The sequence below is a fragment of the Nematolebias whitei genome, chromosome 5 (genome assembly GCF_014905685.2).
Source record: "Nematolebias whitei isolate Nwh7 chromosome 5, NemWhi1, whole genome shotgun sequence".
Taxonomy (NCBI): domain Eukaryota; kingdom Metazoa; phylum Chordata; class Actinopteri; order Cyprinodontiformes; family Rivulidae; genus Nematolebias; species Nematolebias whitei.
Window position 1 is genome coordinate 17,242,462 of NC_056502.1, and position 25,302 is coordinate 17,267,763.

General features: G+C 41.2%; 2 protein-coding genes across 2 annotated transcripts in view; both read right to left on the reverse strand.

The window, feature by feature from the left end:
- The window catches only part of rusc1 (RUN and SH3 domain containing 1), a 28,289-nt gene extending 14,310 nt beyond the window's left edge, over positions 1 to 13,979 (reverse strand). The window contains exons 1-2 of the mRNA XM_037676633.1: positions 13,900 to 13,979; positions 7,171 to 10,435 (exon numbers count right to left, since the gene is read on the reverse strand). Of these exons, the coding sequence (XP_037532561.1) occupies positions 7,171 to 10,309 (3,139 nt within the window). The 5' untranslated portion in view covers positions 10,310 to 10,435; positions 13,900 to 13,979. The remainder of the gene's footprint in view (positions 1 to 7,170; positions 10,436 to 13,899) is intronic.
- Positions 13,980 to 17,300: 3,321 nt separating this feature from the next.
- On the reverse strand, positions 17,301 to 23,538 carry fdps (farnesyl diphosphate synthase (farnesyl pyrophosphate synthetase, dimethylallyltranstransferase, geranyltranstransferase)). Its single transcript, XM_037676923.1, has 9 exons — positions 23,227 to 23,538; positions 23,015 to 23,155; positions 20,702 to 20,782; positions 20,483 to 20,605; positions 20,076 to 20,164; positions 19,893 to 19,965; positions 19,680 to 19,757; positions 19,431 to 19,565; positions 17,301 to 17,669 (listed from the first exon to the last, which is right to left on the reverse strand). Exons 1-9 carry the CDS (start codon positions 23,494 to 23,496, stop codon positions 17,469 to 17,471), a joined length of 1,191 nt encoding a protein of 396 aa, XP_037532851.1. The 5' UTR covers positions 23,497 to 23,538; the 3' UTR covers positions 17,301 to 17,468.
- Positions 23,539 to 25,302: the final 1,764 nt, after the last annotated feature.

The window sequence follows — 25,302 nt, forward strand, 5'->3', positions numbered from 1 at the left end:
AAATGGGGGTTAAAAAAAAAAAGTGTATTTGCTGTGGTCTTTTTTAAACCATAATTATATGGGGATTAAACTGACGCTGCTTTCAACAAATAAAAGAAAACTAGAGCCACAGTTTGACCCAATCAGAGCAGAGCAGGGCGGGTGGTGCTGTCTGGTACACGGTGGGTGATCGCAGTGTTCCCAACTCAGAGACAGACTGCAGGTAAGAGCACCAGTCAGCGTTTCCAGTATTATATTCCAAGGAGGACACCCTGCTACCCTAACCGACATGTAATAAGTTATTGAACGTCTGCGTATTAAACGTTTCTGTTCGCACGTGACCAACTCACAACAGCTGGGGGAGATAGCAGAACTGATACACCATCACCCCCACGCCCTCTTTCTGCATGGCACCCTGACCTCCCGGGACTTTTCTATCTAAAATCTAACTTTGTATTAAGCGTTAACGCATTTGAAGTAAGGGTGCACCAACTGCAGTTTTCTGGCCGATCCTCGATTTCTAAAAAGTCTGACCTGCCGATTCCGAGTTTGTTTTATAAGCAACACTGTCAAGTGTTATGAGGTCACAATGCACCTTCAGTTTTCCCATATCATTTTATTGAAAAACATACCCTTGAACAATATCCTAGAAACAATACAAACTTGTTTTAACTGGCCATGAGCTAGTGCTCTGAAATATAAATGAAGTTCAGACAATTGTTGTTAAAACAAAAAAAATCTGTAAAATCGGTTTCTCATGCAAGTATCGGCCGATTTCCGATTTCCCAAAATGAAAGAAATCGTGCACACCTAATTTGAAGGATCGTCATCATCGTACAGACATGTCCATCTTGCACGTGACCAAACTTCAAGTCTTCAAAGGAGACAGCGCCACCGTGGGAGCGCGCGCAGCCTGTTTGAGTGTCTCTTACGGTGAGAGGAGGCTGCGTCAGCTGCATTAGTTCTTATAATTATACTACGTTAATGCTAAAAGATGAATATTTATATGCCTTAGATTATAGCAGAGATGTGTGTCTCTGTTTAACTTTCATTTTTTACCTTAAACTCACAAAGTTCTCTCTGAGAGTCAGTTCCAGGTGTTTGTAGTTTATCATAAATATCTGCTAAATTAAATTATATACAGTTATTTAACAACAACAAGGTGTAGTTGTTTGGATAAAGAGAGATAAACTTCATTATATTTAGAAACATACTGATTGGCAGTTGTAATGTGATTGATGTAATTCAATAAATGATCAAATTTGAAATATAAATATTATTAAATGACTACATGAGCAGAAATTCTGTATATATAATCACTTTAATTAAACAATTATTTTAAAAGGGAGAAATCTGTCCAGTCTGGCTAATTTATAATAATTAATAATTTAAGTTAGTTTATACTCGGCAAAGGACTTTGTTCTATATATTTTTTTAAATACATCCAACAAACACTCAATTGAAAACCGTGAAAAGAAGAACTAGCAAACTAGAAAAAAGTTGTTAAAATGACTCTTTCTTCAGAATGATGTTGGTTCTGATGGTGCTTCATTAGAGACACTATACTGTGTACTTTTACTAAGGTCATATACTGTACACACTAGACTAGACTGTGTACTTTTACTATGGTCAGGTCCAAAGTATACCCCTCTTTACGTGAAAACTTTTGAGAAGTGACCTGTATGAAGGAAAAATCTCAAATTTTAGAGATTTACTGGGTGGGGTTGCTACTTTAGAAACATCTAAGTGTAGAAATATCGTTTCTTCTGCTTTAATCCCGGAGCCTTAAATACGCTGCGAGTGCCCACCTTGCAAAGTCTGATGATGAGGAGAACGAGGAATTTACACTCCAGAAGCTCCTGAAAGAGTCTGCCACTCAGTAGCTTGAAAAAGCCATGCAGTCCACAAGATGGCTGACGGAGAACATTTGTACAAAACATAGTGCAACATACTGTACTTGTTAAATTACATTTTATTGAGATTGGTTTTTTTTTTTTGCCTTCTTTATTGTAAAGGTTGAGGTCAACCAAAAATTGTGGAGGACAACTAGATTCTGTGCAGAGGGACATTTCCTCATGTCGGCCCCGGTCTGTACTCTGGCTGCTACAATAAAAATGGAATATTGAGAAAACAAAACACCTTAAACCAAATTATTTCTAATGGCCACCAGAGGCTAAGCTTGTATGACTTTCTGGTAAAAAAAAAAAAAAAAAAAAACTGCTACAGATAAACTAATGATGTCCAGAGTTTGTAATATGGCTGCACAATATTAGCTAAAAGTGTGAATATCATGATGTAATGAACCCACATTTTCCTCCCTCCTCTCCTTCTGTTCTGCCAGCATGAAGCTCGCAGCTCTTTCTGCTCGATTCACAGCCTCGGCCACTATCGTCTAAATCAGCTGTGGGCGTCGGAGGCAGTGGGAGTCTTTTGAATTGGTTGAATATATCATTGGCATAAAATGTATCTCAGTTCAAACAGACCAGGAATGTACAAACTCATGCAAAAATAACAACACAGCTTTAATATATTGTGCAGCTCTGATTTATTTATTGTCTTTGCCTGTGTCTGCATGCACTTGTCTGTTAGCAAAATATCTCATGAACCAGTCAACATATTTTAATGAAACTCTCAGAAAGTATTGCCTAATTAAACTTGGGAGTCAAGCTGATTCAAGATGACCATAACTCAGTCGGTTTTACAGATAATGAGCTAACACTTGGTGTGGTAGTAGCTAGGAGACATCACACTCCAAGCAAAAAACAGATTGCACAAGAAGTTTATACGAACTGGGCAATATGTCATCAAACAATATGCAGTCCTTCAAGGAACGTTGAGTTTAAGTTCTATAAAGACTCGTTTTACATCTTATTTATTAAAGCTTGGTAAGTAATTTGTGAATTAGTGGTTTCATTTAAAGAAAAAACAGATTATATAGTAAAATTCAGCAGGACATTAGTGGTGGTAAGGACAAATTTTAATGAACAAGCTGTCAGCTTGTGGGATTCAGGAGTTCTTTCTCGGTTGCGCGAAAAAAACAAAACAGTATGGTACACCAACAGGATAGACTTAAGCTTTAAAATGTGAAATATAGGCTGACAAAAAAGTTACATTATGTTGTTCATATTTACTATTTTTATTGATTCAGATAAAGGCAGTGGTGATCAGACAGCTGATGTTTCTACCACAAATCGAGCAGAACCAGTGATCATGAGTTTGATCTGTACAAATACAAATCTGGATTTATTGTCAGTGTTAGGTTACGACTAAACCGCTGCAATATGATGAACATCTATCATCACAGCAATATCAATATGAGCAATATGAATATTGTAAAGAACTGAAATACATTACTGACCCTTATATTCCAAGTGCCATGGATTCAGGCTCGGTCAGTCACATATTTGGTCAATCTGATGAAGTCTTACTGCCCTAACTGCCCACAGCTGGTGTAAAGATAGTGGTAAATATGTGTTAAATCTTTGCTCAAGACTCATTTATATTCCTTGGCATTTCATCCACGCAGAGTCTGAGAACAAGTTGAGCTGATTTTATTGTTGTTGTGTGTTGTTTTTACTGTCAACTTACGTTTTTGAGTGGCACTAGATGCATTTTTACTCTGTTTTTAATTTTTAACCTGTCTTAGCTGTAAAGCACTTTGGTCAGCTTTTGTTGTTTTTATGTGCTATATAAATAAATTGACATTGACATTATTGTCAATCATGATGTTCCATCATAACACTATAGCATGTTTTTTTGTTCCCCATCGCGAAGTAGAGCAGAGGAATTGTTAATGCCCTGCGTTCACCCGTCTGTGCATGTTGTGAGCATATCTTGAAAAATAAGGGAGGTACAGACTTCCATTTTGATGTGTGGCTTCTAGGGGACACATTGGGTTGCCACGACAAAATCCAAGATGGCCACCAGAATATATGTAAACCTTGTGAGTTGGATAATTTGAAAAACAGGCAACGTGCCTAATTCTATTTTATTTGTGTTGCTGCATCTAGGTGTTGCCACATCAAAATCCAGTCTAGAAAAACGGTCATCTTGAAAACTACTAACTTTAACTGTCCAAATCCCTCAGCAACAGGGGACATCACTTGGTCTAATATTGTGCAGTTCTAATTATGATAAATATGAGGAAGATTTTCTTGCATTTCAAAAGAAATTCATCCTGATGAGCCAGGAAACTATACAGTACATTATGACTGAAATGCCACAGCTGATGTTTACAGGTTTAAAGTTCCCATATGAAACTATACGTTCACTTTCTTTTGCCTGCTTACGAGAGCCAGTCTACGCTTTGCTGCAGTGCCATCTTTAGAACACCTTCCTCATCACGGTGTCGTTTCCTTACTTCCTGACCCCCTCCCTCCCATTCTTTTCCACCACTGGTGTAATGCTGAGTCAGACAGATAAGTCAGTTGTGTTTCAGCTCACTCACGGCGCTCTGTGGAGATTCAGAGAGTGACAGCACAGTTTTCTGCTCTGCTGCAGGCTGGAAAAAGAGCTAAAGAGGACACGGTACCTTGTGAGGACTTGTGCTGCCTTTGAACTGTGGTCAACAAATGACACTTCCTATTTACGAGACACCACTTCTCTGTTATTGGCTCGTGGAAAAGGCTCCGCCCCCTGTGCTCTTAAAGGTGTACATACAGTTTTTTGTTTTGTTTTGTCTCATCCTTTATTGTATAATTTTTTAATTTTCGGCCGCCATTACCCATATCTGTGTGTGTTTGTTTGTCTGTACTATTAGCAAAATATCTCATAGAGCCCGGAACAAATTTTAATGAAACTTTCATAAAGTAATTATCAGTCTGACCTATTCAACTTGTTTGCTTTTGGAGTGAACCCAATCCAAGATGGCTGCTGAAGCAACTATCTGAGTGAAGATAAAAATGGCATAACTCAGTCAGTTTTACAGATATCGAGCTCAAATTTGGTGTGGTAGTAGCTGAGAATAATCCTCAAAACAGACTCTGAGCAGTCACAGATTGCACAACATCTGTGCCATAAAACTTTGCCATTATTTATTAGCTTTGTATGTTAGCAAAATATCTCATGAACCATTTAATGAATTTTAATGAAATGTTCAGACAGTAATTATAGGCTGTACAACTACATCTGAATAAATTTTGGTGTCAACCCAATTCAAGATGGCCACCACAGCCAACTGAAAGTAGGAAACACAAAAATAGCTGTAACTCAGCCCATCTTATAGATATTTTCCAAACATTTGTTGTGGTAGTAGCTGAGCATCTTCACCTTCACACCTTTTAAGCACAACACAACACATTTTGTTGACATCTGTGCTGGAAAATTTAGCTTTAACTTTTGAAGTCAACCCTGTTCGTCTGTTAGCAAAATATCCCATGAACCATTAAACAAAAGTCAATGAAAACTCTCAGAAAGTAATAATTGAATTTACATCTACAGCTGATTAACTTTTGAAGTTGTCTCAGTTCAAGATGGCTGCCACAGCTAATCAATCTAGGCTTAGACATAAAATACCATAACTCTGTGAATTTAACAGATATTGAACTAAACTTTGTTGTGGTAGTAGCTGACAGTTGTTCACAACGCACACACGAGACATCGCAATATAGCATCAGACTGTGCAAAAAATTTAATTTAACGTTTGACCAAATTAGCCAAAACTTTAAAGGAATGTCTTTCATTTATGCATGTAGTTGAGGTAAAATAATTATCTATGTATTTATCAGATAAATTATTCTGCGAAATACTGAGCAGACGTTTAGCATTAGGCTGAACTCTCACCCCTGTCTGGACAGTCTAACCTGAGTTACTGCAGCACTGCATTAGATCAGTAACTTGATCTGAGCTATCTGAACTACTCTGGGATGGAGCAGGCGAGATGGGCAGAAAGCACATAAACACCCCGAGCTGATGGGATTTAAACCCAGTAAGGAAGGGACACACAGAAAATGGGATGAAAGGAAATAAGACCGAGAAACACTCCCTTTGTGGGCTCTCCACCATGTCCCCCTCTCAGGACAAAGAAGGGATGAATTATTGAATGCGGTTATGATGACATCACATTTTGATCATCAGTACAGGAAGTACTAGTTGGAAAGCTTCTTTCTTCTCTTCAAATTGATTTCCGTCTTCTTCACTCCATCTTTCAGTTTACACTCATTGCTCATCCCTCCGAACATCATCCCTTTCTGTGACTCACGCTTTCTTTTTTGCTCCCACTGCACGCATCATTACCACTAACGAGCTAACGTTTTCTTTTTTTTTTTTTTAAATGTATGTAGATATGTTGTTTTTTTTCTGAGCGTCCTTTTAAACTCATCTATTATTTATTATCTGTTCATCCCAGAGTTCAATTTGCTTATCACACAAAGTTGTACAATACTGTGTAAAAGTTGGAAAGCACATATTTCTGTTTATCTTCTAAGTCCAAGGAGCCAAACATTTCTGCGGTCTTTCAAAGTTTATCTGATCAATAGTTCCTTAGGCTTTCTTTTTTGTTTTGTTGGACTTTGGCTGCTTTTTCACTCATCTTCTAGCCAGTCTTCAAAAACAGTATCTGACCAGGACAGCACGCTGAGTAGAGTGTGTAAACTTTAGGAAAGTGGACAAGTAAAAGATACCTTCATGGTCATATCTTTAGGAAGTAGGAAATGATCCAACAAGGACCTGAGGCAGAACCGGAGAGATGCATCATTCTTCAGTAGAATGAATGTATGTCAAGTTTTCCTCTAATAACTCTTTGGGAATTACCTCGTTGCTACTAAAATGTAAACATTTAGTCTCAAGCTGTTATCTTTGGTATTTTTCATAAATGAAATTAAACAAATTGTGCTTCTGTGACCGGCTGCTGGTAACAAAGTACCTAAAGGTCCAGCTTAAGTTAGTTTCCTTGTTTAGTTTAAAGTATGTGCCAATAACTGGTTCATCCCTCAACGTTTTATGATTCACAAGTGAAGCCGCTAAGAAGCTTCAACAAACAAACAAAATATGTTACTAAAATGTTCAGGTGCTGGACTAACATTGAATGAAAAAGCAGCTAAATTTAAACAGAAGTCTGTAAAATAAAACTACTCAAGAATACAAGAAAGTCTGGCTCCCTAGAATCAAAATCTAAAGAAGATAGAAGACTCAAGTCCCTTGCACAGTACAGTAGCTATAAAAATGTTCAAACTACTGTTTTTTAACACTCACCCGTGGTTCTTGATTCCAGAGTTCTCCCTCCATCAGCCTGGCCTCTCACCACAACATCCTCCTCCTCTTCCTTTATTTCCTGTTTGTCTCGCTGACCTTCTCCTCGCACCCTCTCTTTGCCTACGGTCCACAGGCTGCTGTCACTGACCGAGCAGCCATTCTTCTGTGACGGGCACAGCTCTGGCAGCCCACCCTTCTCGTTGGCTCTCTGCAGCATCTCCTGCAGGGCGGCCATGGAGGTGAGCGCCGGCGGCGGCTGCATAAACAGGGCTTGAGCCTGCGAAGTGTATTCCCACTGGTTTCCATTGCTGCCTGCCTTCTCTCTTCTCCACTTTAAGTTGTAGAGTATATCTGGATCGGGGGTGATGACTGTGGGGTCGGGCTCGGGGTCACTGATCACCTTTGTCGGAGGGGAGGCGCTCTTGTTGCGGGAGCGCAACTCTTTGAAGGTTGTCACTTTTGGACCTGAACTTGGAGATGAACTTGATGAGGAGAGCTTTTTGGGGGTTTCCATGCGAGATTTTTGCTTTTCTGGAGTTCGGAGCTGTGGGGGGGGTTCACATTCTGGTGTGAATGCTATGAGCCAATCAAAGCGCTCAGGCTGCTCAGAGTTGGCAGACAAGGTACTGACTTTAAGGGACGGCAGGGAAGGGGGAATGGGTGGTAAAGGGCGAGGCGGAGGAGGAGGCGGGGGAGAATCTAGTACCTGGTTGGGATAATGGAAAGACCCAAAACTCGTCGCTTCATAAGCTTTGCTAAAACTTGAGCTGTAGTACTGGTCCGCTGTCAGACTAGTGTTCCTCCTCCTCCTTCTTGCCATCTCTGTAAATGAAGTGGTTCTTTGTGTGTTCTTACTCTCCTCCTTATTGCTGCCTTCAGGTAGATCCACTCTTCGATCTCCATCCAACTTGCTTGCATCAGTTTCACTCTCCCTGACCCCGTCTTGTAATCTGAACTCCTGCAGCTCCAGAGATGGGGACGTAACACGATTATCGCCCTCTTCCTCATCCTCCAAGCCCCCGACACAGACACCGAGCTCAGGGCTGAGTTTGAGGAGCTCAGCCTGTGTCAACCCAGCGAGCATTAACAGCTTCCGAATCTCTACATCCAACGCATGGAAAGACGGAGGGGGAGGCAAGGCAGGTGGAGAGGAGGAAGACGTAACAGAGATAACAGGTGGGGGAGGCAGAGGCGGAGGCCGTGTGGTGGGCGGTGGAAGGGAGAGTGGGGTCTTCTCCTGTTCGGCTTGAAGAGCAGCAAGGCGCTGGGCTTCCTTACGGGCAAGATGTCGCTTTCTGGGTGGAGGGATGGGAGGCGTCGGGGTGGGGATGGATGGAGGGGGAGATGGAGTGGTATAAAGGGAGAGGTACGAAACTGGTTTTGAGGCGGGAAGAGGGGGAGTGGATGCCGGAGATAGGGGAAGGGGCTTCTCACATCTGAACGTCGTGAATGTGGGGGATAAGGAGTTTGGGGAGAAAGTGGTCAGCGTAGGGGAGGTGGTGATGCTCATGGAGGAGCCTTCTCTGCTGATGTTGATGTAGGTGTGGAGGTCAGAGATCACGCTGGCGTGACGTGCTGGAGGTTTTGGGGGTCTGGGTGGTGGCTCCTCAGGAGAGGGGGGGAGGGAATCTGGAACAAGAGACTCATCGGTGTCTGAAGGGGCACTCAGGTCAACTCCAGCGTCGGAAAACTCCTGGGAGCCGCCCATAGTTTCACTGTGGGTTTTATACAACTTCCAGGGAATATCTATGTTGCCCATTTCATCCAGGACATCTGTGAGGTCCTGCTCCTCCAGATCCCCGAGATCACACCCTTTCTCATGAAGTTTGGCAACGTACGCTAGTTTTACCTCCCTGTTTACCTTTTCCAAACGATCCAGGTGATCTAACCGATCTCGCAGAACGTCCCAGTGTTGCTCCCCTTCCAGATCCCAACGAGCCACTTGAATCACCTGGCTGAAGCGCTCCATTTTCCCAAACTCCCCTACAGACTCTAGAAAGTCCAGCAAGTCTAATTTGTTAACCTCCGAGTCACCTTTCAGTCCTAAATATTCTGGAGAGGGTGAGTCGAGCGCAGAGGGGTAGCCCTCATCTGGGGAACAAAGAGTGTTCGGGGAACATGATGTTTGGGAGAAAGGGTTTTGGTTGACAGGAAGAGATTGAGGTGACTGTGCAGAAAGCTGGAACTTGGGGACCAGATTAGGGGTATTATTTTTGGGTTCCTGATCGTCCTGATCATTGGCGGAACAGAGAGACTGATCTGTACCGTCAGACTCCAAGTCAGAGCAGGAGCTGATGGAAGTAGAGGATGAGGAGGTAGACGAGGAGAGCGAGAACTCCAAGAGGGACCGTGGGCAGTCACAGCACGACGGCACCAACGTGTCATCATCATCATCGTCGTCACTGTCCGTCTCCTCCGCAGCATCTTCAATGGCGACATCTCCGCTGCTCTCTTCATCGTCATCGTCCTCCTCCACCTTTTTATTGTTGTCTACTTCAGCGCCTTCATCGGCCTTCTTCACTTCATTCTCCAGTTTGGCAGCAGGGTTGGCAGGAGGCTCCATGTGGGCCTGTGCTAAAGAGGGGAGCTCCTCCTTGACCGCTGTCCCATCATGCCTCTGGGGCCACGGGGCTGGAGGAGGCGGCAACTGCAGCTGCTGCCGGAGAGATATGGTGTTGTTGTTGTTGTGGTTGTGGTTGAACATGCTGTTGTTGTCCTGCGGGGAGCGCCCATCGCAGCACAGACACGGGAGACTTGGCTCATTGCAGTTTGGGTCGAGAGGGAGAACAGAGGGGAGAAGAAGAGGAGAAAGAGGAGCAGCCTCAGCTGCAGTAGGGGCTACTGTAGATACACGAGCACCTTTAGGTTTGGGTTTAGCTGATTTGGAAATGGCAGGTCCCTGTTTTTGTGAGCTCAGCCTGGACTGGATTACTGAAGCTCGAGGTTGCACACCCACCCTGGTCCTAGAGGGAGCAGCAGGGGCTTTAGTAACCCGCCGCGGGGAGGTTGTGGTGATCGTGTTCATGTTTTTATCCTCCCTCTTAAAACTGGAACCGTGGAACTTTGATCCAGCTGAGGTAGTGGTCCGCCTGCTGGCATCGAAACGCCGCGGCTTCGGAGCCTGAGAAGAGGACTGCATTGTGGGTAATTGGGATGTTTTAGGATTCTCTGAAGTTCTGTGATGCTATAGAAACGAGCGTAAAGGCTGGACAGAACCTAACTATGACGCACTGTGACAGTCACATGTTGGCTTGACTCCCACATCCTGCAACATCAAAGGACACGTAGTGAGGAACGTCTGCTCATCCAGAACAAAGCTTATCACATTTCTGTATTGAAACTAAACTGTAGAAAACCCAACATATGTGTCCACTTTTCACAAAAACACAGTTGCTTTTGGAGTTTGGGTTTTAACACTGTCAAAGACAGGATTTTAAAAGAACAAACATTTGTCTTGACAGCTGGAAGCAGCTCATCTTCGTGGCATAAACTCTACGGCAGTTGGTAAATTAAAAAAATATATAATTAATATTTAAAATACAAAAATGCACAAATGTATTATCAAACACCATGGAAGGTGGAAAATTATGTAACTGTCTGTGTGTTTATTTATGTCTGTTGGCAAAATATTTCATAAATTAGTGTGTAGTGAACTAGACTTTTTAAGTGTCCTGCACTGATCAATTGAAAGAACACTTAAAAAGTCTTCTGGATGGACTTGATTTTGTGTTTCTGGACTCAAATCAATGAAATACAGTTCTTGTTCCAGGAAGGCCCCTCAAGGCCAGATTTGACCTGAGGCCTAGTTCACTACAAGTGGATGGAATTTATTGAATGTACATCTATAAATTATTACCTTTCAGAGTCAGATTGATTCAAGATGGCTGCCATAGCTAACCAACTATAGAGAACACAAAATTAGCTACAACTTATTCCATTTTATAGACATTGAGCTAAAATTAGTTGTGGTAGCTGAGAGACTTCCCCAACAAATACTCAGAGTGCAAACACATTTTGTGAGATCTTTGTTTAAAAGTTTGGCTTTGATTGTTGGTCTGTTAGCAAAATATCTCCTGAACCACTGATCGGAACTTAGTTAAACTCTTGGAAAAGAATCATTGGATGTACATCTACAACTGTCTAACTTATGGAGTCAACTTGATACAAGATGGTCACCAAAGATAACTGACTTTAGAAAACACAAAAATTGCAACAACTCAGTCAGTTTTACAGATATCAAGATAGAGCTTGGTGCGGTAGTAGCTGAGAGTCACAAGTTCCAAAAGCTAACAGATTGCGAAGATAAATGAGTCTCAAAAGTAGTCATACCAACGTATAATGAGATTTGTATGCATACAATAAGATCCACAAGCGTGCCACAAGTTTTACAAACACGTACTATAAGAATCACAAATGCATAAACAGTTTTTCAAATGTACACATTTCAATTAGCAAAAGTAGGAATATTCTGCGCATACAAATAGTCAAGTACATGTGCACAAATCACCTACTGTGGACAAATGAGTCAATACGAGCGCACGGATCAGCTGCCTGTGAATGTCACTTTCTGAAACTTTCTTTCTGCTCCTGAATCACAAAAGTAATGCTGCGTTCAAGGCTAGTGAAAAGCTGGGACATCTGAAAGTTACCTGATTTATGTATGTTGCTTTGTGTGTTACCTGTTGTTCTGTCTGTACAGCACTTTGGTTGGCCTTGTTGCTGTTTTAAGTGCTTTATAAATAAAATGGTATGGTATGGTTTACTAAGTTATTGGGAAAATACTCATTTATAACTTGGCACAGTAGCTCATAACCTCAATAATAAAACACATATGCTAAAAATTGACATTACTGGATTCCAAACATGTTAATTTTGTGGACTGTATGATAAAAAATAAAAAAATTAAATAAAATGAGCAGGTTATTTTTCATCTGGGCAATGTTTCAGGAAAAAGAAATATGTATATATTACTGGTAAAACATATTTCTCTAGTAGTTTTTCCACCAGAAGAATAACCTAACCACTTTTGATGTTTATTTCACTTGAACAGTCCAAAACGTTACAAATTCTTTCTTCTGAAAAAAACTACCAGAAAAATATATTTTCCGTTACTTTTAGCAAAGGAGGAAAATACCAGAAAATATATTTTTAATGTATGTGCGTATGTGTTTTAATATAGGGGTTATGTGCTATTGTGCCAAGTCTGAAATGGGTCTTTTCCCATCCATCCATCCATTATCTTTTACCCGCTTCTTCCATTTTGGGTCACGGGGTCGCCGGTGCCCATGTCCAGCAATCACCGTGCGAGGGGCGGGGTACACCCTGGACAGGTCGCAAGTCCATCACAGGGCCACATAGAGACAAACGAGACAAACAACCATTCACTCTCTCACTCACACCTAGGGACAATTTAGAGTTACCAATCAAACTAACATGCATGTTTTTGGTGTGTGGGAGGAAATCGGAGCACCCTGAGAAAACCCATGCATGCACAGAGAGAACATGCAAACTTCACCCAGAAAGGCCCCCGGACCGGGGTTTGAACCCGGGACCTGCTCGCTGAGTGACAGCAGCTCTACCAGTTGCGCCACCGTGCTGCGGGTCTTTTCTCAATTAGTAAATCTGGTAACACTCAGATGTCCCAGCTTTTCACCAGCCTTGAACGCAGCATTAACTTAGTGAATCTGGAGAGGTAAGAAATCAAAAGTCACATCCACAGGCAGCTGATCATTGCGCTGGTGTTGACCAGTCCAGTCCGTCTACAGTTATTTGTTTAGTGTATTTGATCATTTGTATGTGCAGAATATTCCTACTTTTGCAAATTGAAATGTATACATTTGAAAAAACCGTTTATGCATTTGTGAATCTTGTGGTTCTTATTGTACGCACTGTGTGACTACGTTTGAGACTAATTTATCTTGATAACAGATTGCACGACCATGCTATTTCCAAGTTTGACCAAAACGGGCCTAATTCTATTATTCTATACAGAGAAATCCAAATGTTTATGACATGATGTCCAGTTGATTTCAGACGCCCTCGCACGGTTTGAATTTATTCTGTGAAAATATTAGTCAGCTCGTATATATCATCTGTTCTCCCAGATCTATTGATATTCATATACAGCCCCTCTCCATCTGTGTCAGTCCATTCTGCAAGCTAAGACAAGAGGACAAGAGAACCAGAAGAGAAAAATCTCTTTTTGTGAGTGAACATAATGCACATTTAACTGGAGCATGAAATAATCAGGCAGAGTCCATCTTACCCAGGGGCTGTTATTGCTCATACTCCTTCACTGGGAAGGCTTTAGTTACTTATAAGGACGTTTTAACCCATAAAATGATATTTCCTTGTCTGTGTTTTAACTGTGCTCAGTCAGGATCGATCCCTGATGGAGGCACGGGTGGATGAAGGGTGGAGGAGGGAGGGGGGGGGGTCTTCCTCCACCCGCATCGTTCTGACACACACAGACAGGCCAACACGCCCCATTTAAGCCTCCAATATCAGGCTGCACTGTTTTAAAATCTTCATTCAACATACGTTGTAACAAGGCTAATGCTTTTTTAGCTACATTTTTTTCCCAACGGTTAAAGCTAATTAATTTAAATGTTTTAAACCTGCGCAGCCGCCGTTTGAAACGTCTCCCGTCAAGAGAGCAGCACCCCCACCCAACAAAATCGTAATTTAAAAATGAATGTACATGACGAAAATGAGTAAAGAGGGACTCACGGTCAGATTCGGGTAAAGATGGATGAAGGTCTCCATCTCCTCCGGGTCTCTCTCTCACATCCCAGCACTAGAGGGAGGAGGACGAGCACTAGGTTCTGTGTGTTCTCGCGAGAGTTTACACAGTCATGTACTGTGTTCTCGCGAGAGTTCATAATTTTTCAGCCTCTTCTAAGCCACGCCCATTATTGTTGTTGTCAAATTTATCTGTAATATTTTTTTAACATGGCTTTCGCGCCGTCTGTTACTGTGAAAGCCCACACTTTGATTAAAAAAATATTATGTGCCATATTTATGAGATAGTAAAGCAAAATAAATTGAGACTTGAGATATGTCCATGTTCAATAATCCAGATGAAAAAAATCCAGCAGTTAAATCAGGTCCTCTGGATGGTTTCTTTCTGTTGAAACATTTTGCTTTTTATCCAAAAGACTTCTTCAGTTCGAGGAGCCACAATAAACTCAATCCCATAGGTAGCACACTAGTGGGCCAACCAGTTTTATGGCGATAAGATGGTCCATCTTCAGATGGGTCACAATGGCAACAGGTACAGGAGAGAAAGCTGGAGGTTATTAGGGACCCTCAGGACCGTGTCAGCTCTGTTAAGAAATCCTGAAAAATAGGTATGTCCACTTCGACAGGTGTTATTCCACCACCTACTGCAACAGCTCCTCTTCTTCCTTGCCATCCTCCATACATACATGTTGCACTGAAAGTACCAACCAGACCTCTCCTTAGTGACACTCCCGAGATCTCCTGGACCCCAAGGCGTTCTAAGGTCTGAGTAATCCTCCCAGCCAGTTCTGGGTCTTCCCGGGGTCTATTTCCAGTGGGACGTAACCAGAAAACACCCAAAGAGGAGGCATTCGGGAAGCCTCCTGTAGATCAAACCACTCAGCTGACTTCTTTTGATATGAAAAAGCAGCTGCTCTACTCAGAGGTGTCCCCAGACAACATAGCTCCTCACCCGGTCTTTGAGCGTGGACATCCTACGAAGGAAGCTAATTTCAGCCGCTTGTATTTGAGATTTTGTGCTTTCAGTCATGAGACATGTCTAAAGACAATAAATGAGGGCTGGAACATTGATGCACCAGGAAATCAAGAGCTTTGCCTTTTGACTCAACTCTTTCTTCACCACCACCAACCGAAGCAACACCCTCATTACTGAGGGTAAGGCCCTGAACTGTCAATCCATCTCCCACTCCATCCAACTATTACTCGTGAACATAACAATATTTAAACTCCTCCACCTTAGGAAAAGGCTTCCCCCTGTCTCAGAGGGGGTATTCCACTTGAGGACCATGACATTGCACTTAGAGCTGACTCTCGGCCACTTCCCACTCTGCTGCAAACTGTCCCAGCGCACGCTGAGGATCATGGCCCAAACACACTAATAGAATCTTATCATCGTCATAAAGCAGCAAGAAGACCCTGAGGTCCTCAAACCAGACTCGTTCCTCTCCTGACTGCACCTTGAGATCCTGTCCATGAACACCACAAACTGGATCGGAGACTAGAGACAGCCATGGTGGAGTCCAACCTGCACCAGGAAAGATCTTGACCATGTGGGATATAGACACAGCTCCTGTCCCTCCTACAGAGATACAGATAGCCTTTAGAAGTAACCATGGCACCCTATACATCTGCAACCCACCACCACAAAAAAATACCTCATGGTCATAAACCTTCTCCAGGTCAGTATCTCATAATTACTGAATGACTCATTAAGACATATTTTCTCAAGCTAGTATCTCAAAATTATGACTTCACAACTAATTATGAGATACTATAAAAAAAAGTGACTTGGGCATCTTGTAATTATATTAAGTCATAATCTTTAAATAGTTTCTCAGTAAGAAGTTATAGGATAGCCTATTTTATGAATATGAAAAATTTCCAGTACTGGCAAATATGCCCAAAAAAATGCAGAAAACATAGTAAACTTTTTAACATTTACTTCTTTCTTTCCACACTAGTTGCTCATATTTCTATTTCTCAGTGGCAAACCACGACTATAAAAGTTAGGCCATTAGTTAAGAAGTAAAATTGTGCCCACCTTGAACACACCGACATCCAGGACATATGAAGCTGTGGTTCACTTAAATCACTTTATAGTCACTTTTTAGTCACTAACAAACCTTAACATAAATGCCAACCCAAAACTAAACAGAAAAACCAAAATGGACAACCCATCTAAATAAACCTGAAAAGGTCCATCCATTTCTGTCCCAAGACTACCCAAAATATCCTGTGGCTCACCCAGTTTTGCATAGAAATGTAATTTAATTAATTCACTCTAAAATGTGACAGTAACACACAGAACTTACTGATTCTGTAAAAACTGATCACGTAATGAAACGGTTATACAGCTGCAATACTGAGAATTAACAATGTAAACATAAATGGGATATTTGACCGTCATTTTTAGGACAACTACAATTTCAGTGTGAACTTTCGAAATTACAGGTTACACCTGAAAGCATCACAAAGCTTCATGTGGTCACAAATAAATGAATAAAAACATCTTGCAGGGCCTTCCAAAATCTCAGTTTTGGTCCCACCCAGTCTACATCAGCATTGTGATTGGTTAATTTTCCTGTAAGTTATTAAACAAACTCATTCTGGAGTGAGTTCAGCCTTCTCTCCTGACAGTGAAGTCCTAACCAATGACAGAGAACCTGCAAACATGTTTCTGCCTGGAGACTAAAAAAATAATCTGATTGGATAACTGTATTTTCATGAATGAAAACATGTCTTGCTTACCTGCAAAGTAGTTTACAAAGAAAATACATAATTAGCAATAAATAAATCTTTGAAAATACATATTTTATATACAGTAAATTTTAAATTAAAATTTAAGTGTAACATTTCATGTGTTGCATTCTTATGCCTTCTCTGAAGGCGTGGAAGGCCCTGAGGGTTCTCTACTGCTCTTTCTATCAGATACACACAAATATTAGGATCCAAAGAGAACTGATGATAATTTAATGAAATATATTACATTCAGACTTAATGAATTCAATATAAAATAAAATTTATGAAGATAATCAGGATGCATTTGCCTAAACTCCCAGATTTCAAGCCTAAAATAAAAATAAATACTGGTATATGCTTTTACAAGAATTGCTACTGTACAGTTAATGTATTGTTTAATTCTTCTCAGGTTGAATCATGCCCTGCATGGCCTATTTTAGAGTCAACCCATTTCTCTGTAAAAAGTCAAATAAAAATAAAAAAGAAATGAACACAGGCTCCTCAAAGTATCAGTCCTGTTAGGAGTTTCGACAAACCAAGCATTTAATTTAACAATCTCACACAAACACAATGCCACTGATCCAAATACACATTCTAGAAAGCAGAAAGCAACATTATTCAAAACCAGTAAAAATAGGTTTGCAGGCTGTTTGATGACATTCATAACCAGATATTTACACCTCAATGAAAATCTGCCTAAATGACAATTCAATTTAGCTCGTGCTCTAGAAACACGAACACTTTTATAAAAAGTTAGAGGAATCGATTTCTGCATTCGAGTTCAAACTCCTCATCGTTTCCACAGCAAAGACCAGTCCTTATTTGTCCCTTTTGTAGATTTTCTTGGCAAAGATAAGAAAGACTGAGCTGGGAAGATTCTGAGAGTGCTGAACGATAAGTTTCTGCAGCCGCTGGTAGCTCTCCTCTTCATATTTCTGATACAGTGTTGGCATTTGCAGGGAGTGGTAGAGTTCTTTGACCTTCGCCACACTGGCTTCATCACTGAGACCGTAACAAGCCTGAGGAGGACGAGGAAAGTCACATTAAAACCACTTTACAAGAAAGAATCAGGGTTTACAACAAGACAGGAAATGCATGGACACAACCCGAAAGAATCCATGTCCAGATGAAATGTTTACAGATTAAACCAGCTTTTTGTTGCCTGTGGCCTTGTAGCATGTGATGGGGATGATCCTTAACTACTACCACACCAAATTTGAACTGAAAAGGACTCTCTTTCTTTTCTACGATCAATTAACTGTGGCAGCCATTTTAAAACGAGCAGACACCAAAAAGTAATCAGTGGTAGATGTACGTCTGATGATTATTTCCTGGAAGTTTCATTCAAAACCATCGAGTGGTTTATCTGTAACCGGCAAACACGATTAAATGTTTTCAGATGGTAAACTGTCTGGAGTGCAGGCGGGTCAGTCCCTCACTTGGACTCCTCCTAAAAAAACCATGCTGTTGTAACGGCTGCAGTCTGTGGTTTAACGTCGTCTTGCTGAAGGCCTTCCCTGAAAAAGACGTCATCTAAATGGGAGCATAGGTTGTTTGAAAATTTATATACGCTGCATTGATGTTTACTTTCCAGATGTGAAAGCTACCCTTGCCAAAAAGGTATTAATGCACCCCTATACCATCAGAGAGGCAGATTTTTGAACTGCGAGCTAACAGACTAGATGGTCCGTCTCCTCTTTAGTCCAGAGAAAGTGGAGTCAGTAGTTTCCAAAACAAAACCTTTATATTTCAATTTGTTTGACCACAGAACAGTTCTCTACTTTGCCTCAGTCCATTTTAAAAAAAGGAGCTTTGGCCAAATCCTGAATGATCACATACGACTTCTTCATTGCATGACTGAGCCAACCGCAAATGCTGGTTAAAGCTCTAAGACCACGAGCATCAAATTTTCATTTTAAGCCTTGTCCTTTGAGCTCAGAGATGTATCCAGATGCTTGAAAAATGTTCATGTTATAAACTGTAGATTATGATATTTGAAAATTTCCCTCAATTTCCTTTAGGAAGCATTATTCTGAAAATTTTCCACTAATTAAAGACAGTTTTTGCAGACTGCTGAACCTCTGCTAATCTTTACTGCTGAGAGACTTGGCCTCTAAAACGTTTTTTTTTTTTATACCCAGTGTTCTTACTTACCTTCTGCTGATGAACCTCATTTGTTGCCAAATGTTCCTCCAGCTGTCAATTAGAACTACTCACCAGCTTCCTGTTGTCCCTGGAACAACTTTAAAATGTGATACGTTTACCATGTTCCATTGTGACTAAAATATGGGTTCTTAAGATTTGAAAATCATTGCATTCGATTTTTCATTTAGGGGGTGATTCACAATTTTTGGAGGCACTGACCTCCTGAGAGTAAACCAGCTGTAACAGATGTTACCCAGGACGTGCAAAGAGGCCGATGCCTCAACCATCGTTAGACTGAGCCACTGAGGAACAGAAACTAGCACATAGGTCATAAGGTAGTGGTTTTGAATGGGCATATTCTTCCGACGTTTAGTCACAGTCGTGGAAAAGTTTTTTGTATATGCAGCCAAGTATATGGATAAATACACAACTTATATGTTGATGCCATCTTAGAGTTAATTAAAGTGTGCTTCTTGGAGAACAAGCAGGTCTTATTTTCAAGTGTTAAGGATTCAAGGATTTTTTTTTATTGTCATACCAGTTCACATTGGTATGTTTGTGGTATTAAATTTGGACTCAGGTCCCAGATCAAGAATGTTACTCCCTGATAGAAAAGGGTTTTTTAGAAGTCTCACCTCCAGAACTGATTTCTGTTCAGGAGTCATAACTTCCAGAGCTTTCACCACCATCCAGCTGCATTTATTGTCCTGGATGTCTGTGCCAATCTTTCCCGTCACAGCAGGGTCACCGAAGCAATCCAAGTAGTCGTCCTGCAAATCAAAAAACACACCAGATGCTTCTTACATCAGCATGATCAGCAGCACATGATTTGATTACTGGGAATTTTTGGTAATTTTTTGGCTACAATCCATAAAATCAACTACCTGTATTTGGTAGAACTCTCCCATCTCAAGTAAAATGTGTTTGGCATTTTTGTGTTCCTCTTCACTGTTAATTCCTGCCTAAAAAAGGAAAAACAAAGTGTCACAAGCTGTCACTAAGCCACACGGCATCATCTTATCTCATGACCTTAACACAGAACCTTTTACTCAATGCCATCTTTATCTTATTGAACGACTGAACACAAAAACACTCACCATGTACATCGCAGAAGCCACTGGGAGGTAGAAAGAGTAGAAGGCAGTTTTGTATTTTACAATTGTTTTATACCTGGAAGACGACAAAAACACAAATATCTGTTGCATTAAACAACTGCCCGCTGTGATTATTTAATACATGTTCAACGTTCTGGGGCTCGTTTCAGACACTTTTCTTCTGACCTTTCCATGGTGAATCTGTTGAGGTCTACCTGGCCTGGTGGAGCCGTGATCAGGTCCAACACCTGACCGAGCTCCGTCTGGAACGTCGTCTGAAACACATGCAAAATATACAAAATGACAACAGTGTACAAGTAAAAATACATACGCTTTAGATAGATTAGGGGAGTTTGATGGATGTTGTGACTGAAAACCTAACAAAAAATGGCGTGAATGGATTTAAAACCAGCACTGATGTGTAGAAACTGTGTCTTATCTTTATGTTATCATTCACTTTTCAGGTCACAGACATTTTTTTTTTTTTTCAAAGCCACACGCTGTCTGTAATTATGTGTGATCTCGTAACTCATAATGGACACACCTTCATAACTACTCCAAATCACCACCACCTCACACGGACACACACTTGCCTCATTAAACAGCTCCAGTAAATGGACGTAATAGGGCTGATCCCTGCAGTGTATGCGAAGCAGTCTGTAGATGGACCCTTCCACAAGAAGTGAGTCGTTGACAGCATCCAAGCCTATGCCGTCCTTAAAAAAAAAAAAAAAAGATATGATTTACACGAGGTACACTAGAAATGAAAAAAAAAAAAGATTTCAGCTTCTTTAGGACGTTTGAAGTCTCACCTTCTTGTACCAGCAGGGCTGTCCTCTCCGAGTCACAGACGCATCCATGATGTCATCAGCCATGAGTAAGAAAGCCTGAAGCTGTGATAAACAGAGACAAGAAGACTGAAATCAGAAATAGCTACATGCTTGTAAAGTGCCGTTCCAACAGTCAGTGAGTCTGAGCTTGATGAGGCAAACTATTTAAGCCATTATTCCAAGCTATTTACTACAAGCTACATGCCTTCATTATTTGTTCCAGCTACAAAAAGAAAATGTTGCCAGAGGTGAGGTTCCTCATGTGGTTTTTGCATCTGAACTGACAAAAGTCTATGGCCGGAGGAGACGAGAACTAGTGCAGTGGCGGTAGGATTCAACTCATCCAAGCCCCTGCGAAGAGGGTTTCAGCTGACAGTTTGTTGGCAGCTCCTATCGATTATAACAGTTTCAATAATTTCATCCGTGAGAGCAAACTGTCTTCAAGTCAGCTCTTTAAACTGTACGTTTTGTAGTTTTCATTTCTTCTTCTGCACCTCAAATGAAAACTGGCATTGCACGAATTATAACAGTATTTTTGTTGTGCTGTCCTCAAGTAAATAAAGCAAAAACAGACAAGATACACATCCAATACACACTGCCTGTCCAAATAATAATAATAACAATAATAATAATAATAATAATGTTGTCTCCATCTGGATTTAACTAAATAGGTAAGAGCCTCTCCTTGGATAATTACTACATGAGTGATTCTGTTTCAGCGGACAAGTTCTTGAACCCCAACTGTTACAGTCACGTTTAAGAAGTCATGATTAATAACTAGAAGCACGATGGGGAGTGAGCATCAGGATAAGAACAGGGGGGCAGAAGTGATGCATCCATCCTGCCTAGTGCTCACCGTACAGCCTGTGGGGTCAGTCTATGATCTGGGGTTGCTGCAGTTGATCTGGTCTAGGTTCAGCCACATTATGTGCCCAAAGAATGAGGTCAGCTGACTACCTGAATATACTGAACGACCTGGATATTCCATCAATGAATTGATCTTTTCCCTGAGGGCACAGGTGTGTTCCAAGATGCCAATGCCAGCATCCATCGGGCTCCATCTGTGAAAGAGTGGCTCAGGGAGCTTGAGATATTTTCACTTATTGATTGGCCAAGTAGTTTAGACCTGAACCCCATTCAGAACCTTTTTGCTAAATCATTTTCTGCTCACTAACAAGGTAAAAGAAGCATCCTTCAATCACCTACTCAGGATTTACCACACCAAAAACTACCTTTAGAAGTTTTCTAATACGTTATAGTAATAACATTTATTTTCTGTGATTTCTCCCCAGAATCTGTCATTTATTTGAGTCTCGTTCCAAAAGTGTACTGGCAATATTTTAGATTACTGATGACTTGAAAATGTTCCCCAACTTACATTTACTCTGGAATTGCATGCCGTTTAGCTTCCAGCAAAAAGGAAAAAAAAAATCTTACAAATTCTTGATTAATTTGTGAATCATCCAGGCCAGCTTTAATTTAAATCAATGCAATAAAAAAAACAACAACTAATTGTTAGTTTCTGATTAAATTCAAGCAATATTTGTACTCACTTTGACTTTCCACAATAAGTAAACAAAAAATAGGAGTAAAAAAAAAGGAATGAAAGTCAGCCGTAGTAAGACAGAGTACATGTGTGTGAATGAGAGGGAGGCCGGTGGAACAGTGAGGCTACAAGGAGCAGAGGTCACAAAGGTGCAGGACCTCAAGTACTTGAGGTCCACTGTCCAGGAAAATGGGGAGTGTGGTAAAGAGGTGAAGAAGAAGAGTCCAGGTAGGATGGAGTGGATGGAGAAAAGTTTCAGGAGTGATTTGTGACAAAAGTGTGTCAGCAAAGGTCAAAGGAAAAGTTCACAAGACAGTGGTGAGACCAGCTATGGTTTGGAAACAGTGGCATTGACAAAAAGACAGGAGAAAGAACTGGAAGTGGCAGAAATGAAGATGTTGAGGTTCTCCTTAGGAGTGACAAGGATGGATAAGATTAGGATTGAGATCATCAGAGGTACAGCACAGTTTGAACAACTGGGAGATAAAGTTAGAGAGACCAGACTGAGATGGTTTGGACATGTCCAGAGCAGGGACAGTGGGTATACTGGTAGAAGGATGTTAGAAATGCAGCTGCCAGAAAAAAGACAAAGAGGAGATATATGGATGCAGTTAGAGAGGACATGGAAGTATTGGAGTGAGGACAGAGGACAGAGTGAGACTAAAGTGTGGCGACCCCTGAAGAGGTCAGAAGTTTAAAAGAGATGAGTTGTATGAGTATTTGTGCAACACCCATTTACTAATCCTTACCATCTCGATGCACCAGCCGACCACCAGAGCTCGCTGCACAGTGTCCTGGGTGAGCTGGGATGGTGGAAGGAGCTCCCGGAGTGAGCCAATCACAGACAACCCTCGGTTCCTCTTCCCTCCGGGGACATTATACACCATTACCTGAAATCAAACACTCATTAAAACTGTTGCACGTGTCACACAACAACCTGAAGGACAGAGCACACACACACCTCTCTCAGCCTGTGGAAGGCGTCAGTCAGACCAGGATCAGTGAAGTCCCTCTCCGTTAGCTCCGTCAGCAGCTCAGCAAACTGCGAGTCGAACAGCTGAGGGTCTGACAGCAGCGCCTTTTTGCTATGAGTCCCGTTGCAGACGCCGTCTCCCTGGAGAGACGGGGCACACCGATGAAAAGCCCGTTTGAACGGGGACACGTCCAGCCGTGAACTGCTTCGTAACACTTTAGGAGCATCAAAGGCGCAGCTTAACAGCACGCGCTTCATTCTCGCCCAACGCAGCTCAAACTGCCACGACTTAAAAAGTTAACTAATTAGTTACGGAAACCACATTATCATAGACGCACGTTCCGGTTAAGAAAAACATGAGGTTCTTGTTTCAGGGCGAAAACCTGCCGCAACTTCCTTAGCTATGATGTGAAGCGTTAGCGGAGAGTTAGCATAAACAGTTTCTCTGCCCCCAGCACGTTAGCAAGCTAGTTACGACGTAACCAATCTAAATGTTTTTTGTGTAATTTATAAGTTTTTACATACCATAATGACTGTGCTGTCTTATCCCAAAACGCACGATGTAAATGAACAAATCAAGTTTAATCCTTTTTATTATTCTCTCCGACAACCGGAGGTCTTTAAACGCTACTTGAAACCAGGATGTACGAGTTGTAGTTCATTACTTCGATGCAGTGGTTTTTATCCCGAACCTCATGAACTAAATGTCCCATGGTTCTTTGCGAGTAGGCGTGGTAACAAAAAAGGTTCTATTTGACATCAAGCGTTTTCATTGGCTGCTTGCATCGAACCAGGATGAGCTCGCCGTTCAGTTAACCAATAAGATTTGAGAAGTGGCGGAGCTTAAGTGGAGTGGTCGGATCAGGAGAAACGAACCAATGGCCGGGTAATGGTACATTAAAAAAGACTGAATCAAATGGTTTCAGTTGGCTTCATCTTATTTCTAATTCTATCATATAGAAACGTGATTATTATATAAATGTTGAGGAAAAGCCCCCAAATAATTTAACGGAGAAACTACTGACCTACCAAAATTTAATTTAAGGTATGCTTTTCTCATTATCACTCCCCTCATGCTAACTCAAAAAAGAAAGAAAGGGAAAAGTAAAATAATGTTTCAAAAAGCTTTAAAGACGCTGGTTCTTTTACAGTTTTTACACTATTAATTTATAAAATAGTTTATTTTCTATATTTTTATCTGACTGGGATCTATATTGAGATCACTCCTACAAGTGAAACAAAAAACAATAAAAAGAAAAAATAGGTTATTAAAGTTACTTTGAAATCATTTACTATAAACTTTGTGCTGCACGTTTTTGTCCCTGGCCTTAATTGTCTTTTGGCTGTCTATCAAGATAAATATACTTCAGATGGCTGCTATTTTGTTATTGTGCAGACCAAAACTTTCTTTGGACTTATCTTGTAACAGTATTGACTGCACAAAGGTCTTGCTGTATCTTAGCTTGATTAAATCATTAGTGTACTTTAAATAAACCCAATAAACCTTTCATGCTGTCTGTGGAAGGATGGGACACCCATCTGTCCATTTGTCCATCCATTATCTTCTGCTTGTCCCTAGTCTGGTCAAGGAACAGCAGTTTGAGCAGAGATGCTCAGACATCTCTTTCCTCAGCCAGCTCTTCTGGGAGGATTCTAAGGCGTTTCCAGACCAATTGAGAGACATAGTCTCTCCAGTGTCCTGAATCTACACCGAGATCTCCACCCAGTTGGATGTGCCCCTCTAACCTCACTTTGGAGGCTTCCAGGGGGCATCCTTACCAGTCGCTCTGACCACCTCAACTGACTCCTCTCAATGAGGAGGAGCAGCGACTCTACTCGGAGAGTCTCTCCCAGATAACTGAACTTCTCACCGATCTCTAAGGGAGAGTTCAGCTACCCTGAAGAGAAATCTCATGTACTCATAATCTTGTTCTTTTGTTCACTACTCAGATTTTGACTTTCCACTAATCAGAAAGCAAAAAAAAAAAGATAAATGAAAGAAGTATGGTAAACAGAGAACTTCACTCTACAGCTCAGCTTCCCATTCATCACAAAGGACCAGTA

Coding starts and splice junctions, on each gene's coding strand:
- fdps (XM_037676923.1), bottom strand. CDS start 23,496: ATGAAGCGCGTGCTGTTAAGCTGCGCCTTTGATGCTCCTAAAGTGTTA. Junction 23,156..23,226: donor CCTTCCACAGGCTGAGAGAG/GTGTGTGTGTGC, acceptor GTTTGATTTCAG/GTAATGGTGTATAATGTCCC. Junction 17,670..19,430: donor AACAGAAATCAGTTCTGGAG/GTGAGACTTCTA, acceptor CGTCCTCCTCAG/GCTTGTTACGGTCTCAGTGA.